Source organism: Palaemon carinicauda, chromosome 2 (assembly GCF_036898095.1).
Source record: "Palaemon carinicauda isolate YSFRI2023 chromosome 2, ASM3689809v2, whole genome shotgun sequence".
Lineage (NCBI taxonomy): Eukaryota > Metazoa > Arthropoda > Malacostraca > Decapoda > Palaemonidae > Palaemon > Palaemon carinicauda.
The window spans coordinates 32,466,628-32,484,127 of record NC_090726.1 but is presented as its reverse complement, the minus strand read 5'-3'; the positions used below and the strand labels follow the sequence as shown (position 1 = coordinate 32,484,127).

At 35.1% G+C, this 17,500-nt stretch overlaps 1 protein-coding gene across 1 annotated transcript in view; it reads right to left on the bottom strand.

Annotated features, from left to right (window-relative positions):
• Positions 1-1,336: 1,336 nt before the first annotated feature.
• The window catches only part of LOC137615907 (uncharacterized), a 51,182-nt gene continuing 35,018 nt past the window's right edge, over positions 1,337-17,500 (bottom strand). The window contains exons 4-7 of the mRNA XM_068345595.1: positions 11,342-11,475; positions 10,503-10,612; positions 2,914-3,062; positions 1,337-1,665 (exon numbers count right to left, since the gene is read on the bottom strand). Of these exons, the coding sequence (XP_068201696.1) occupies positions 1,643-1,665; positions 2,914-3,062; positions 10,503-10,612; positions 11,342-11,475 (416 nt within the window). The 3' untranslated portion in view covers positions 1,337-1,642. The remainder of the gene's footprint in view (positions 1,666-2,913; positions 3,063-10,502; positions 10,613-11,341; positions 11,476-17,500) is intronic.

Sequence of the window (17,500 nt, the reverse complement as noted above, 5' to 3'; positions counted from 1 at the left end):
GGTGGCCCGGGGAAATCTGGTAAAATTCGCTGGTAAAGAGACTGATGTCTCACCAGGTAAATCCTCGGACAGCTAGATTAGTGTCAGGTTCAGATTTCCTTTTATGGGCTCTCGTGGCATGGTTGGTTTCGACCTGGCCTTTCATTAGAAGGGGCTAGCGTTCGATCCCAAGTATGAGGTAGAAATTTATTTATATGTATATATATACATATATATATATATATATATATATATATATATATATATATATATATATATATATATACTTTTATATGTATACACATATATATATATATATATATATATATATATATATGTCTATATATATACTTTTATATGTATACATATATGTATATATATATATATATATATATATATATATATATATATATATATATATATATATATACTTTTATATGTATACATATATATATATATATACATATATATATATATGTATATATATATATATATATATATATATATATACACACACACATATATATATATATATATATATATATATATATATATATATATATATATTTATATATACACATATATATATAACCATTATTGAGTGGGGATACCTTTTGAGTTGTAACAAGGTTATGTTTCAAGGCTTTAGTAAGGCTCCAACTTTCTGATGCATAAGTTAACACTGGTAGGACCATCTGACTAAATACTTTTCATTTTTATAATCCCATTTTGTTTACCAAAAGCTCTCCATCCCATGCTTATCCTTTTAATTTTGGTTTCATGTCCTGGGGAAACACTTAATGTGTGTCCTAAGTACGTATATTCAATAACACTCTCCATAGATTCGTCTGTAACCATTATTTGTTGTGTCTGCTTTTTCATTGAATATTACATTAGTTTTATTCATATTCATTTTTAGTCCTGCGTTTTTGCAAATCTTAAGTTGTTAAGGCATTCCCCATTAATGTTCATTCGAAATAAAATATTTAAAAACTTTTTGTAGGCATGCAGTAAATAATTTAGGAGAGATGGGGTCTCCCTGTCTAACTCCTTTCTCAATTGGAATTTTTTCCTATCTTTATGTAGTTTTAGGATTCCTGTATTTCCTGTAGTTTTAGGATTCCTGTACTTCCTGTATAGACATTTTCAAGTATTCTAACAAAAAGATTCATATATTCTTCGTCTTTGAAGGTATTTCATTACTACTAAAGTTTCGACAAAATCAAAATCTGTCTCATAGTCTATAAATGTTTGTCCTAATCTGTTGCTTTTTCCATTAGAAAATTAATTGCATGTATATATTCAGTTGTTGAATAGTCGCTTGTGGAAACAACAGTTGCTGAAAGGATCTTATAAAATCATCACAAGTTTACAACTATGTTATTATGCTCCTTTCATTTACATAATTGAAAGTTTAAAATAATTTCTTAATTATTGCAAGCAATAAGATACACTCGTAAGTGATGTATTAAACCCGATATAATTCGAATTGAAAATAAGTGCCACTCGATGCTTTAAAGAACAGAGGGATTCCGATGACATCACAAGTTTTTGGTGACATCACGCGTTCCTCTTGGAATTACTTATATTCAAAGAATAGTCTTTTCATATTTGGAAGATTTCAAAGACTGAGGATAGGGTTGCTTTTGCGGTTGCTTGCTCATCATAGCGTTGTCCATAAATCAACTGAAAATAGGCAAAAAAAAAGGAGATCAATCTGATGCTGATGCAATTATTCTATGGCATCTGATTAATTTATCAGTGCAAAAATAACCCCACACTAATCTGTTGATAAGTTAGATGTAAATATTATTAAGTAAATTAAAGTAAATATGTGATACTATCATGGATGGATGTGTAATTTTTATTTCATGCCAACCACTTAGAGTTACTAGGGAGGTGGACTGAGTGACGAGGGGAGTCAAAGATTAGTTGAAGCGAGGAAGGCAGCAGGGAACGTGCAAAAGATGAAGGAGAGACTTGAGATCAGCTATCTCTCTTTTAAGGGAGTGAAGTGTGGACGTGAGTTGCAAATTAATGAAAAATAAATTTTTTGAGATGGTTTGACCACAAGGAAACAACTTTAGACAATAACTTGATGGAAAACATTGTATGATCCAGAATCTGTGGAAGACCACATCATCAATCCAGCTGCTCAAATGTGAATGCAGCATTGACAATTTTTTGGTGTTATCTCAGGAGCCACCCGTGGAAAATAACATACAGATGAGTTTTCCTTCACATGCTGTCATATAATCGGATTCAGCTTTATTTATTTATTTACTTATTTGTCTGGGTACAGGATTTTTATGTGTCTGTGGACAAGATTACGTGAAAACTACTCTACGGATTTTGACGAAATTTTCACCAAAGGTAAATCTCAGGTCATGGACGACCCTATTAAATTTTGGAGATGATCTGGATCCAGATTCTAGATCCAGATTTGCATTTTTCCCAATTTAAAAAATGACTTCAAAACAAATTGATGGATTTTGACGAAATTTCGATCATAGATAGATCTTAGGCCGTGGGCCACTCCATTAACTTTTGAAGATGATTCGGTTCGGGATCTGGATTCTAGATTGAGATTTGTATTTTTTTACATTTTTAAAGATTACGTAAAAAAAAAAAAAAAAAAAAAAAAAAAAAAAAAAAAAAAAAAAAAAAAAAAAAAAAAAACCATTGGATTTTCATCAAATTTTGGAGGTGATACAGATTAAGATCACGGTTCTGGATCAACATTGCACTTTCCACCACCTACTGTACAATCAGCATACGAAAAGTGGGGGGCAATGTTCGTACACTTTAGTTGAATGTTGACAATGTTCATTGCTGGAGGTTAGAAATCTCTGATACCCCTTGTGCGTTTATATTATATTATATTATATTATATTATCTAGACAAGAATAAGACAGGTAATTGACGACGACTTACCCGCTATCTCCAGTTGGAAGCCCGATTCTACCTGGCTGCCATCTCCCGAACTCGTGATGAAGGTAAATGTTGTCGTTTGTGTTGCAGCTCCACTCGAGTATTTGATCATGGATGCGGAGAGAGTAGAGACAGTGTCGTCGCAGAATATTCTGGTCGTTGGGGAAGAAATACATTATATACTATGTTGACTTGTGATGTTGTTATTATTGGTGTTCCTTGATTGCTTTTGCATAATTAGAAGTTAGTTTTGTGAAGGCTTTGTCTTTCATTTATATATATATATATATATATATATATATATATATATATATATATATATATAAATATAAATATATATATATATATATATATATATATATATTTATATTTATATTTATATATATATATATTTATATTTATATATATATATATTTATATTTATATATATATATATATTTATATTTATATATATATATATATATATATATATATATATTTATATATATTTATATATATATATATATATATATTATATATATATATATATATATATATATATTTATATTTATATATATATATATATATATATATATTTATATTTATATATATATATATATATTTATATATATATATATATATATATATATATATATATTTATATATATATATATATATATATATATATATATTTATATATATATATATATATATATATATATATATATATATATATTTATATATATATATATATATATATATATATTTATATATATATATATATATATATATATATATATATATATATTTATATATATATATATATATTTATATATATATATATATATATATATATATATAAATATATGATCTCCTCCTACTCCTATTGACGTAAAGAGCCTCAGTTAGATTTCACCAATCATCTCTATCTTGAGCTTTTAATTCAATACTTCTCCGCTCACTATCTTCCACTTCACGCTTCATAGTCCTTAGCCATGTAGGCATGGGTCTTCTAACTCTTTTAGTGCCTTGTTGAGCCCAGTTAAACGTTCGGTGAACTAATCTTTCATGGGGAGTACGAAGATCATGCCCAAACCATCTCCATCTACCCCTCACCATGATCACATCCACATATGGCACTCGAGTAATCTCTCTCTCTCTCTCTCTCTCTCTCTCTCTCTCTCTCTCTCTCTCTCTCTATATATATATATATATATATATATATATATATATATTTTATATATATATATATATATATATATATATATATATATATATATATACATATATATATATATATATGTGTGTGTGTGTATAACTTTGTAACTAGAATAACAATAGTTGAGATTTATTTTGAATTTTTTAGGAATTACCTTTCCATATATACAGTATATATATATATATATATATATATATATATATATATATATATATATATATATATATATATATATATATATATATATATATATACAGTGGTACCTCTACATACGAATTTAATTCGTTCCACAACCTACTTCGGATGTAGAAAATGTTCGGATATAGAAACGAATTTTCCCATAAGAATACATGGTAATTCATTTAATTCGTTCCTCAGCGTAAAAACCCATAATAAATACTTAATAAATGGCTACACATAATTACACTTAACAATAACATAACTGCATAATATGAAAGAAGCATGTAAAAAAGATAATTATAAAGAAGTAATAAATAAAAAAATGTGTTTTATTTCCACTTTACCTTAGAGACAGGCCAACGCAGGTGTAGGATTTGCTACGCCAGGAGACGGACGATCGGCGAGAAGGTAGACATGGTGTTAACATGTTCTTTAAATAAAAAATCTCTCTCTCTCTCTCTCTCTCTCTCTCTCTCTCTCTCTCTCTCTCTCTCTCTCTCTCGTTCTTCTTCACTGTTAGTGTTAGAGGCGTCTATTATTTTTTTCTGAGAGAGAGAGAGAGAGAGAGAGAGAGAGAGAGAGAGAGAGAGAGAGAGAGAGAGAGATTAAACAAAAATGAGAGATTAAACAAAAATGTGTTGTGTACATATCATTTTTAACAGCATTAACGAGTTGAAAGACAGCTAAATGTAACTAAAAAAACAATATCAGCGAATCTGAATTCCTTTATTAACTAAAACAAATATTGATACAAACACACTCGTGTGCGTATGCGCAAACACACACACACACACGTACGAGGAGACACGATCGGCGAGGAAGTAGAGATGGTGACTGCGATAACATACTGTAACTTACACTACGGAAATTTTAATCTAACTCAGCTCATTTATTTTTTTTTATTTTTATATTTCATATTTTTTACATTTTTTTTTTTTATTTTTTATTTTCATCACTTTCAGTGACGAGTTACGGTATATTATCGCAGTCACCATCTCTACCTCCTCCCCGACCGTCTCTCTTACTGCGTAGTAATTTTTGCACCTGTGTGTGTGTTTGTGCATAAGCACACGAGTGTGTTCGTATCAATATTTGTTTTAGTTAATAAAGGAATTCAGATTACCTGTTATTACTTTCTTAGTTACATTTAATTGTTTTTCAACTCGTTGACGCTGTTAAAAATAATTTGTACTCTAAACACATTTTTGTTTAATCTCTCTCTCTCTCTCTCTCTCTCTCTCTCTCTCTCTCTCTCTCTCTCTCTCTCTCTCTCTCGGAAAAAAAATAATAGACGTATCTAACACTATAACAGTGAAGAAGAACGAGAGAGAGAGAGAGAGAGAGAGAGAGAGAGAGAGAGAGAGAGAGAGAGAGAGAGAGAGAGAGATTTTATTTAAAGAACATGTTAATGCTGTTTAGAGAGAAACAGAAAAAGAGAGAAGTCTTATTTAAAAGAGCTTGCTAATGCTATCATGGTTTTCTTTGCTTCGCTTTTTTCTTTCTTTCTGTTCATCACGCTGGCCCTTCTCACAAATGATCGTTGCCAACAATCTCTTTGTCCTTTATCCCTATCAACAAAAGGCGTTTTATCTCTTCCAGGGTATTGCTAAGATGTCTTGTAATAATGGTGATCCCCTTCGATGGTTATTTGCTTTAATGGCTGCCTTCAGCTTGATGAGCCTCGAGATCATAGGCCTATTCCGGCCATATTGTTTAGCCATACAGTATCACTCACATGCACACTGCTCTCATGTTTTTCTATAATTTCTTGCTTCAATTCTAATGAAAGTATTGCCTTCTTCCTGTACTGAAACTTAGCTTCTTAGGCACCATGATTATAGGTAAAATCACAAAGGAAATGTGAGAAAAGGAAGAAAATAAGCACTGTTAATAACAGACCAAACAGAGGACAACCACACGATACACACAAGAAGAGAGAACTGAGCACTCGACGCTCAATGGCGTAATGTTTACTTCGTGTGTCGAAATAAAATTCGGGTGTAGAGTCAAAAATTTGCTCGAATTTTACTTCGGATGTTGGAAAATTCGGATGTAGATACGTTCGTGTGTAGAGGTTCCACTGTATATATATATATATATATATATATATGTACACACACACAGATATATATATATATATATATATATATATATATATATATACATATATTTGAATTAACTTTATGGCATTATCCAAGACATCACTGCTATCGTCTCGAAATTTAAATCATATAATCGGCTGCTAAAATACCAAATACATTGTCTTTCACTATTCATTCTTTGAATTCAAAACATTTACCAGTTTATATCAATGTTTTCTGAATTATCTTTTGAAGTGTACATCAAATAATCTTTCGTAATACCTCCTATTTTTAATTATTTTTGTATAAGAATTTTATTTCATCAGTTATTATTATTATTATTATTAGTATTATTATTATTATTATTATTATTATTATTATTACTAGCCAAGCTACAACCCTAGTTGGAAAAGCAAGATGCTATAAGCTCAAGGGCTCCAATAGGGAAAAATAGCCCAGTGAGGAAAGGAAATAAGGAAATAATTAAATGATGAGAACAAGTTAACAATAAATCATTCTAAAAATAGTAACAACGTCAAAATAAATATGTCATATATAAACTATTAACAACGTCAAAAACAATTATATCATATATAAACTATAAAAAAACTGGTCAACATTAAAACTTTGCTCCAACTTTGAACTTCTGAAGTTCTACTGATTCAACTACCCGATTAGGAAGATCATTCCACAACTTGGAAACAGCTGGAATAAAACTAGAATAATATGTGGTATTGAGCCTCATGATGGAGAAGGCCTGACTATTAGAATTAACTGCCTGCCTAGTATTACGAACAGGATATAATTGTTCAGGGAGATCTGAATGTAAAGGATGGTCAGAGCTATGAAAAATCTCATGCAACATGCATAATGAACTAATTGAACGACAGTGCCAAAGGTTAATATCTACATCACGAATAAGAAATTTAATAGATCGTAAGTTTCTGTCCAACAAATTAAGATGAGAATCAGCAGCTGAACACCAAACAGGAGAAAAATACTCCGAACAAGGTAGAACGAAAGAATTAAAACACTTCTTCAGAATAGATTGAACACCGAAAATCTTAAATGACTTTCTCAATAAGCCAATTTTTTGTGCAATTGAAGAATACACAGACCTAAAGTGTTTCTCAAAAGTAAATTTGCTGTCGAAAATCAAACCTAAAATTTTATAAGAGTCATACAAATTTAAAGAAACATTATCAATACTGAGATCCGGGTGTCGAGGAGCTACCGTCCTTGACCTACTTACAATCATACTTTGAGTTTTGTTAGGATACAACTTCATACCTTATAATTTGCACCATGCACTAATTTTAGCTAAATCTTTATTAAGGAATTCACCAACCCCAGATCTACATTCAGGGGATAGAATTGATGCAAAGAGAGTAGCTTCATCTGCCCATGCAACAAGCTTGTTTTCTAGGCAAAACCACATCTCATGTGTATATAGTATGAAAAGAAATGGGCCAAGAACACTACCCTGTGAAACACCGGATATAACATTCCTATACTCACTATGGTGCCCATCAACAACAACTCTTTGAGATCTATTACTTAAAAAATCAATAATAATGCCTCATGATTAACACGGTCAAAGGCAGCACTAAAATCAAGGCCAATCATACGAACTTCCTGACCACAATCAAGGGATTTCTGTACATCATTGGAGATTGTGAGAAGGGCATCACATGCTCCAAGGCCTTTACGAAAACCAAATTGCAAACTAGGGAATAGATGATTATCTTCAGCAAACCTATTAAGACGTTTTGCCAGAAGACGTTCATAAACTTTAGATAATATGGGAGTTATGGAAATTGGGCGCTAATCAGTGGGACTTGAACTACCACAAACACATTTACATAGAGGAGTGACATTACCAATTCTCCAACAAGTGCTGAAAGCTCCTCTTCTCGCTAACTTGCGCAAAATGACAGATAACTTTGGAGCTAAGAAATCTGCTGTCTTTATAAAAAAAAAAAAAAAAATACCATTTGGGTCTACACCTCCATAAGCATCAAGGTCCATTAACAGAGCTTTAGTTTCACGAGATCGAAAAGCTAAACTAGTTAGTTTAGCCTCAGGAGAACAGGAATGAGGAAGTTCAAGTTTTTATATTACTCTGTCTACTGTCAAAAACATCAGCCAAAAGGGTTGACCTTTCCTTTGGACAGTGAGTGACTGAGCCATCTGGTTTAAGTAAAGGAGGAACTGTTGCATCAACACCAAAGAGTGCAGATTTAAGGGTAGACCGCCATTTATGTTCCTGAGTTGTACTAGAAAGGATTTTTTTATGGTTAAATTGTATTCCTTTTCAGTTGAGGCATAAATTCTCTGAGCAAAAGCTTGAAGTTGAATATAGTTATTCCAGGCCAAATCTGATCTGTTACCCTTCCAAAGATGATAGGCCTCCTGCTTCTCAAAGTAAGTACGTCTACAATCATCATTGAACCACGGTTTGTCTTTCACTCGGTACCTTAGCACATGAGAAGGGATACGTCTATCAATAATGTTGACTAGATTCACATTCAAAGGGACAACAGGATTATGCAAAATCCCATTCCAGTCTGCTTGGGATTTCATATAAATTTTACAAGAGTATGATACATCAGGGACAGGCTGCTCAGTCTTCACTACTAATGAAATCAAGGCATGATCAGATATCCCGACTGGAGAATCAACCTTACTAGTTATAACGCCAGGGAGACAGTAGAGGTCCAAGCAATTACCAGACCTGTGAATAGCTTCATTTATGATTTGCGCATAGCCTAATTCAGAGGCAAAGTCTAAAGCTCTTAAGCCATGGCGATCGGTAGGAGAGATAGAACTTAACCACTCCCTATGGTGAGCATTAAAATCACCCACAAAGACAAAAGGAGCCTTTCTATCATCTTCTTGTATCTTAGCCATAATGGTAAGAAGACAATCGAAGATAGAATCATCCATGTCTGGATTCCGGTAGATCGAACACAAATAAAAGTTGTTATGCCTGCCACAAACTTTTATTACCTGAATCTCATGATATCCACATTGATAGCAGGACTTATGAGAAGCAGGGTACTCAGTCCTAATATACACCGCCATTCCTCCTGGCCCTAGGGATGGCATTACGTTTCAACATTATTGGCTTCTTAAAACTAGTTATAAGGAGCTCAGATGAGTGCCTTATATTAGAAACCAAAGTTTCTGAGCACAAAAGAATATCATACTGTCTGGACGCAACTGTAAGGTCTCGAATATTTGCATGAAGACCACGAATAATGTAATACAGAAGACGACATTGACGAAATCTAGGACGTACTGGTCCCGGATTTCGCTCAATGTCTCCTGACAGCATAAGAATTAATAGAAATAAAAAAAAAGACATCATACTTAAAAACTAGATTAACAAGAATTATAACAAAAACAATATGTACAGAATTATAAATAAAGTGATTGATGAAACCCATAAACCATAGTAAAAAGTCGGAAAAACTGGTCAATATGGAGGAGCCGATACACCATGCAAGGCTAAATACCCTCCAGGATAGCCATTTTGTTTACATTGAACGTAACTTGCGTTCTTTAAAAAGGTTGCATTTAATTTTATTCTTAAAGATTAGTAAAAAGATATTATGTTTTTTGTTTCAGGACCAGATTACAAAATGTGAAGTCCTTCGATCGCATAATTGGTGTTGCTGAGCATTGGACAACAAATAGAAGCAATCTTATGAAAGTTCGAAACAGTGACGTCATACAGACCACTGAAGTCGCTGCAAAGATTCCGGGTGAAATAAGCCCCACCCCCTAATGACGTCATAGCCAATCATGTCTCAAGCGTTAACAGCGTTCACAAACCGGGGAGACAACGTGATTGGCTATGACGTCATCAAGGGGTGGGGCTTATTTCATCCGAACCGTTGTTAATGTGAGGGACAACGTGATTGGCTATGGCGTCATGAAGGGGTGGGGCTTATTTCGCCCGGAATCTTTGCAGCGACTATAAGTTTTGCCTTAGAAACACTGGTTTATAGAAATTCATTTATCAATAACTGGCGACTGCATTTAAGGTTTGGTGTCAGGCTACTAAAATACGTTATCCATGACTCGGGTCAAATTGCATTAATACGAGTATAGGAAAATCAAGAACTCACAATGTTTCTGTCGGTTGCTCCATAATCAGCTTATCATTTGCGCAGTTTGATGACGAGTGAATATGCGCACCGGAAGTAACTGAGAAGACAAGCATACCAGCACACTCAAGCTGAAGAAAGGAATTTAAAAGAAAATTATTATTATTATTATCATTACATGCTAAACTACAACCTTAGTTTGAAAAGCAGAATGCTATAAGCACAAGGGCTCCAGAAGGGCAAAATAGCTCAGTGAGGAAATGAAATAAACGAAATAAGGAAGTAGATATACTAAAAGAGAAGTAATGAACAATTAAAACAAAATATTTTAAGAACAGCAACAACATTAAATTAAATCTTTCATATATAAACTATAAAAACGTAAAAATAAAGCAAGAGGAAGAGAAACAAGATGGAATAGTGTGTCCGAGTGTACCCTCAAGCAAGAGAAGTTCTCCTATATATCATAAAATCTATTTTAATACATTCTATTGTTCCTATTCATCTCCTACACTTTACATACCCAGTTGCACAATTAATAAAATGAAAGTATTACGTGAGTCTGCAGTGAAATCCAAGTTCTTATTTTCAGGGTATAAAAATCCATGAGCCTATGGTCTTATTAACAAGGATAAAAGAAATAAATAAATTAATGATAATGTTAATTTCCTAATACACAGAAGCTTATAGTTTGCATGTGAGATTTGATAGGGTTGAGAATAAGGGCCATCTTGTGTGAAAATAAATTAATACTTTTTTTAAATAAATGACAATATACCAATATACAAGATCAATTCAAGCCCTCATTCCCTTTAGAATTGAAGACAAAAAAATATGGCAAAGAAGAACACAAAACTTGCATTGACGGTCAGAACACAGGTGCAGTCATCTGGATAGAGCTCTGGATAGTTGGGCGAGGTCCAGTAGGTGGTGTAAGGTTCAGAGTACCCCTCTTTGACGAAGTTCATCGTCTGGTTGCAGGATACACCACAATCTGCAATCCATTGCAATTGGAAGGAAGGCCGTTAGAAAACAAGTTCGTTACAGGATCGAAACGAAATGGAAGCGATACAGTAACTGGACACCAAGAATTAAAAGAGGGTGGGATTCTAAAAACAAGTTCGTTACAGGATCGAAACGAAATGGAGGCTATACAGTAACTGGACACCAAGAAATAAAAGAGGGCGGGAGTCTAAAAACAAGTTCGTTACAGGATCGAAACGAAATGGAAGCGATTCAGTAACTGGACACCAAGAAATAAAAGAGGGCGGGAATCTAAAAACAAGTTCGTTACAGGATCGAAACGAAATGGAGGCTATACAGTAACTGGACACCAAGAAATAAAAGAGGGCGGGAGTCTAAAAACAAGTTCGTTACAGGATCGAAACGAAATGGAAGCGATTCAGTAACTGGACACCAAGAAATAAAAGAGGGCGGGAATCTAAAAACAAGTTCGTTACAGGATCGAAACGAAATGGAAGCGATTCAGTAACTGGACACCAAGAAATAAAAGAGGGCGGGATTCTAAAAACAAGTTCGTTACAGGATCGAAACGAAATGGAGGCTATACAGTAACTGGACACCAAGAAATAAAAGAGGGCGGGAATCTAAAAACAAGTTCGTTACAGGATCGAAACGAAATGGAAGCGATTCAGTAACTGGACACCAAGAAATGAAAGAGGGTGGGAATTTAAAAACAAGTTCGTTACAGGATCGAAACGAAATGGAGGCTATACAGTAACCGGACACCAAGAAATGAAAGAGGGTGGGAGTCTAAAAACAAGTTCGTTACAGGATCGAAACGAAATGGAGGCTATACAGTAACCGGACACCAAGATAATAAAAGAGGGTGGGAGTCTAAAAACAAGTTCGTTACAGGATCGAAACGAAATGGAGGCTATACAGTAACCGGACACCAAGAAATAAAAGAGGGTGGGAGTCTAAAAACAAGTTCGTTACAGGATCGAAACGAAATGGAGGCTATACAGTAACCGGACACCAAGAAATAAAAGAGGGTGGGAGTCTAAAAACAAGTTCGTTACAGGATCGAAACGAAATGGAGGCTATACAGTAACCGGACACCAAGAAATAAAAGAGGGTGGGAGTCTAAAAACAAGTTCGTTACAGGATCGAAACGAAATGGAGGCTATACAGTAACCGGACACCAAGAAATAAAAGAGGGTGGGAGTCTAAAAACAAGTTCGTTACAGGATCGAAACGAAATGGAGGCTATACAGTAACCGGACACCAAGAAATAAAAGAGGGTGGGAGTCTAAAAACAAGTTCGTTACAGGATCGAAACGAAATGGAGGCTATACAGTAACCGGACACCAAGAAATAAAAGAGGGTGGGAGTCTAAAAACAAGTTCGTTACAGGATCGAAACGAAATGGAGGCTATACAGTAACCGGACACCAAGAAATAAAAGAGGGTGGGAGTCTAAAAACAAGTTCGTTACAGGATCGAAACGAAATGGAGGCTATACAGTAACCGGACACCAAGAAATAAAAGAGGGTGGGAGTCTAAAAACAAGTTCGTTACAGGATCGAAACGAAATGGAGGCTATACAGTAACCGGACACCACGAAATAAAAGAGGGTGGGAATCTAAAAACAAGTTCGTTACAGGATCGAAACGAAATGGAAGCGATTCAGTAACCGGACACCAAGAAATAAAAGAGGGTGGGAATCTAAAAAACAAGTTCGTTACAGGATCGAAACGAAATGGAAGCGATTCAGTAACCGGACACCAAGAAATAAAAGAGGGTGGGAATCTAAAAACCAGTTCGTTACAGGATCGAAACGAAATGGAAGCGATACAGTAACCGGACACCTAGAAATAAAAGAGGGTGGGAATCTAAAAACAAGTTCGTTACAGGATCGAAACGAAATGGAGGCTATACAGTAACTGGACACCAAGAAATAAAAGAGGGTGGGAATCTAAAAACAAGTTCGTTACAGGATCGAAACGAAATGGAAGCGATTCATTAACTGGACACCAAGAAATAAAAGAGGGTGGGAATCTAAAAACAAGTTCGTTACAGGATCGAAACGAAATGGAAGCGATTCAGTAACTGGACACCAAGAAATAAAAGAGGGTGGGAATCTAAAAACAAGTTCGTTACAGGATCGAAACGAAATGGAGGCGATTCAGTAACTGGACACCAAGAAATAAAAGAGGGTGGGAATCTAAAAACAAGTTCGTTACAGGATCAAAACGAAATGGAGGCGATTCAGTAACTGGACACCAAGAAATAAAAGAGGGTGGGAATCTAAAAACAAGTTCGTTACAGGATCGAAAGGAAATGGAGGCTATACAGTAACCGGACACCAAGAAATAAAAGAGGGTGGGAATCTAAAAACAAGTTTGTTACAGGATCGAAACGAAATGGAAGCGATTCATTAACTGGACACCAAGAAATAAAAGAGGGTGGGAATCTAAAAACAAGTTCGTTACAGGATCGAAACGAAATGGAAGCGATACAGTAACTGGACACCAAGAAATAAAAGAGGGTGGGAATCTAAATACAAGTTCGTTACAGGATCGAAACGAAATGGAAGCGATACAGTAACTGGACACCAAGAAATAAAAGAGGGTGGGATTCTAAAAACAAGTTCGTTACAGGATCGAAACGAAATGGAAGCGATACAGTAACCGGACACCAAGAAATAAAAGAGGGTTGGAATCTAAAAACAAGTTCGTTACAGGATCGAAACGAAATGGAAGCGATACAGTAACCGGACACCAAGAAATAAAAGAGGGTGGGATTCTAAAAACAAGTTCGTTACAGGATCGAAACGAAATGGAGGCTATACAGTAACCGGACACCAAGAAATAAAAGAGGGTAGGAGTCTAAAAACAAGTTCGTTACAGGATCGAAACGAAATGGAGGCTATACAGTAACCGGACACCAAGAAATAAAAGAGGGTGGGATTCTAAAAACAAGTTCGTTACAGGATCGAAACGAAATGGAGGCTATACAGTAACCGGACACCAAGAATTAAAAGAGGGTGGGATTCTAAAAACAAGTTCGTTACAGGATCGAAACGAAATGGAGGCTATACAGTAACCGGACACCAAGAAATAAAAGAGGGTGGGAATCTAAAAACAAGTTCGTTACAGGATCGAAACGAAATGGAGGCTATACAGTAACCGGACACCAAGAAATAAAAGAGGGTGGGAATCTAAAAACAAGTTCGTTACAGGATCGAAACGAAATGGAAGCGATTCAGTAACTGGACACCAAGAAATAAAAGAGGGTGGGAATCTAAAAACAAGTTCGTTACAGGATCGAAACGAAATGGAGGCTATACAGTAACTGGACACCAAGAAATAAAAGAGGGTGGGAATCTAAAAACAAGTTCGTTACAGGATCGAAACGAAATGGAGGCTATACAGTAACTGGACACCAAGAAATAAAAGAGGGTGGGAATCTAAAAACAAGTTCGTTACAGGATCGAAACGAAATGGAGGCTATACAGTAACTGGACACCAAGAAATAAAAGAGGGTGGGAATCTAAAAACAAGTTCGTTACAGGATCGAAACGAAATGGAGGCTATACAGTAACTGGACACCAAGAAATAAAAGAGGGTGGGAATCTAAAAACAAGTTCGTTACAGGATCGAAACGAAATGGAGGCTATACAGTAACTGGACACCAAGAAATAAAAGAGGGTGGGAATCTAAAAACAAGTTCGTTACAGGATCGAAACGAAATGGAGGCTATACAGTAACTGGACACCAAGAAATAAAAGAGGGTGGGAATCTAAAAACAAGTTCGTTACAGGATCGAAACGAAATGGAAGCGATTCAGTAACTGGACACCAAGAAATAAAAGAGGGTGGGAGTCTAAAAACAAGTTCGTTACAGGATCGAAACGAAATGGAGGCTATACAGTAACCGGACACCAAGAAATAAAAGAGGGTGGGAGTCTAAAAACAAGTTCGTTACAGGATCGAAACGAAATGGAGGCTATACAGTAACCGGACACCAAGAAATAAAAGAGGGTGGGAGTCTAAAAACAAGTTCGTTACAGGATCGAAACGAAATGGAGGCTATACAGTAACCGGACACCAAGAAATAAAAGAGGGTGGGAGTCTAAAAACAAGTTCGTTACAGGATCGAAACGAAATGGAGACTATACAGTAACCGGACACCAAGAAATAAAAGTGGGTGGGATTCTAAAAACAAGTTCGTTACAGGATCGAAACGAAATGGAGGCTATACAGTAACCGGACACCAAGAAATAAAAGAGGGTGGGATTCTAAAAACAAGTTCGTTACCAGATCGAAACGAAATGGAGGCTATACAGTAACTGGACACCAAGAAATAAAAGAGGGTGGGAATCTAAAAACAAGTTCGTTACAGGATCAAAACGAAATGGAGGCTAGACAGTAACCGGACACCAAGAAATAAAAGAGGGTGGGAATCTAAAAACAAGTTCGTTACAGGATCAAAACGAAATGGAGGCTATACAGTAACCGGACACCAAAAAATAAAAGAGGGTGGGAATCTAAAAACAAGTTCGTTACAGGATCGAAACGAAATGGAAGCGATACAGTAACTGGACACCAAGAAATAAAAGAGGGTGGGAATCTAAAAACAAGTTCGTTACAGGATCGAAACGAAATGGAAGCGATACAGTAACTGGACACCAAGAAATAAAAGAGGGTGGGAATCTAAAAACAAGTTCGTTACAGGATCGAAACGAAATGGAAGCGATACAGTAACCGGACACCAAGAAATAAAAGAGGGTGGGAATCTAAAAACAAGTTCGTTACAGGATCGAAACGAAATGGAAGCGATACAGTAACCGGACACCAAGAAATAAAAGAGGGTGGGAATCTAAAAACAAGTTCGTTACAGGATCGAAACGAAATGGAAGCGATACAGTAACTGGACACCAAGAAATAAAAGAGGGTGAGAATCTAAAAAACAAGTTCGCAGTAACTGGACACCAAGAAATAAAAGAGGGTGGGAATCTAAAAACAAGTTCGTTACAGGATCGAAACGAAATGGAGGCTATACAGTAACCGGACACCAAGAAATAAAAGAGGGCGGGAATCTAAAAAACAAGTTTGTTACAGGATCGAAACGAAATGGAGACTATACAGAAACTGGACACCAAGAAATAAAAGAGGGTGGGAATCTAAAAAACAAGTTTGTTACAGGATCGAAACGAAATGGAAGCGATACAGTAACTAGACACCAAGAAATAAAAGAGGGTGGGAATCTAAAAACAAGTTCGTTACAGGATCGAAACAAAATGGAGGCTATACAGAAACTGGACACCAAGAAATAAAAGAGGGTGGGAATCTAAAAACAAGTTCGTTACAGGATCGAAACGAAATGGAGGCTATACAGTAACCGGACACCAAGAAATAAAAGAGGGTGGGAATCTAAAAAACAAGTTCGTTACAGGATCGAAACGAAATGGAGGCTATACAGAAACTGGACACCAAGAAATAAAAGAGGGTGGGAATCTAAAAAACAAGTTCGTTACAGGATCGAAACGAAATGGAAGCGATACAGTAACTGGACACCAAGAAATAAAAGAGGGTGGGAATCTAAAAACAAGTTCGTTACAGGATCGAAACGAAATGGAGGCTATACAGTAACTGGACACCAAGAAATAAAAGAGGGTGGGAGTCTAAAAACAAGTTCGTTACAGGATCGAAACGAAATAGAAGCGATACAGTAACTGGACACTAAGAAATAAAAGAGGGTGGGAATCTGATATATATTACATAAAAAGATATGATTCAAACGCAATATTACATAAGAAAAATTAATACGAGGATTAAGGTTATGGATTATTTTTGAAAAATATAATAGGAAAACATGTTAGGGTAAAAACAAATTTTTTTTAGCTAACATTCAGGAACTAGAACGGGCACTCGGTAGAGCACATACCTTTATTATTACTAGCTAAGCTACAACCCTAGTTGGAAAGGCAACATGTTATAAGCCCAAGGGCTCCAACAGGGAAAAATAGGCCAGTGAGGAAGTGAAATAGGGAAAT